Source organism: Nicotiana tabacum, chromosome 15, assembly GCF_000715075.1.
Source record: "Nicotiana tabacum cultivar K326 chromosome 15, ASM71507v2, whole genome shotgun sequence".
Lineage (NCBI taxonomy): Eukaryota > Viridiplantae > Streptophyta > Magnoliopsida > Solanales > Solanaceae > Nicotiana > Nicotiana tabacum.
In genome coordinates, this window is record NC_134094.1 from 93,896,564 (window position 1) to 93,897,824 (window position 1,261).

General features: G+C 39.5%; 1 protein-coding gene across 1 annotated transcript; it reads left to right on the plus strand.

Moving 5' to 3' along the window:
* The first annotated feature begins 238 nt into the window (after nucleotides 1-238).
* On the plus strand, nucleotides 239-1,052 carry LOC107811669 (uncharacterized). Its single transcript, XM_075231636.1, has 2 exons — nucleotides 239-575; nucleotides 685-1,052. The coding sequence occupies exons 1-2, from the start codon at nucleotides 239-241 to the stop codon at nucleotides 1,050-1,052; spliced, it is 705 nt and encodes a 234-aa protein (XP_075087737.1).
* Nucleotides 1,053-1,261: the final 209 nt, after the last annotated feature.

Here is a 1,261-nt window from a genome sequence, read left to right on the forward strand (position 1 = left end):
CCGTGGGTCATGATACATATTACGAAACTGATCGAGATTTTAAGCCACTGGACGGGGTGTTAATTCTTAAAACGACAAGTCGGGTCATTACAAGAACTTTCTTAGGTCCAAGGATACTTCTAAACAAATATGGGATTCCATGAAGATGAAGCGAGCGCAACTCCAAGCGCTTCGTGCTGAGTTTGAAACTCTACATATGCAAAACAGTGAGTTGGTGACTGAGTATTTCTCAAGGGCGATGGCTATCGCAAATAAGATGCGAATTAATGGAGAAAAGCTGGAGGACGTTACCATCATTGAGAAAATACTTCGCTCGATGACAGCAAAGTTCAACTATATCGTTTGCTCCACTGAAGATTCCAAGGACATTGATACTCTTTCTATTGATGAATTGCAAAGTTCTTTGTTGGTTCATGAACAAAAGTTAAATCAACAAGACAAGGAAGAGTTAGCATTGAAGACAACGACTTTCTCAAACGGAGCAGATCATGAGAAAGGCAAATGGAAGGGAAAACACTGGCATCACAAAAAGGAAAAGATCAAATCTGGTGATTCTCAAGGAAAAGGGAAAAGGCGTGACAAATCTCAAGTGGAATGCCCTTCGGTGCCATCGGTATGGACACTATCGCTCAGAGTGTCGTACCAATTTAAATAAAAATTATGGCAGAAGGTCTAACTTTGCAGAGACAAAGGAAGATGCAGAGACAAAGGCGGAAGAAGATGTTTCTCTCTTGATGGCATATACTTCTAGAGAAAGAGTTTCTGCTAATTTATGGTATCTTGATACCGGTTACAGCAATCACATGTGTGGACACAAAGTGGCGTTCTCAGAATTGGATGAAACTTTTCAAGATACTGTGAAGTTTGGAGATAATTCCGCTGTCTCTGTTATGGGAAAAGGGAAGGTACAAGTCACAACCAAAGACAACTCCATTCTTACTATCAGTAATGTCTTTTATGTTCCTGCTTTAAAGACAAATTTATTGAGTGCTGGACAACTTTTAGAAAAGGTGTATGAGCTTAATATCAAAGGTGGAGTTTGTCAAATATGACATTATTATTTGGGGTTAGTTGCTCAAATTAATATGTCGACCAATCGTTTGTTTCCTTTATATCTTTGCAACACCACAAAGTCTTGTTTTTCTGCAAAAGTGAAGGATGGTGCATGGAAGTGGCACTTTCGTTATGGGCATCTAAATTTTAGAAGCCTGAAATCCTTATCTCAGAAAGAGATGGTGTTGGGTCTGCCGCAATTTGAACC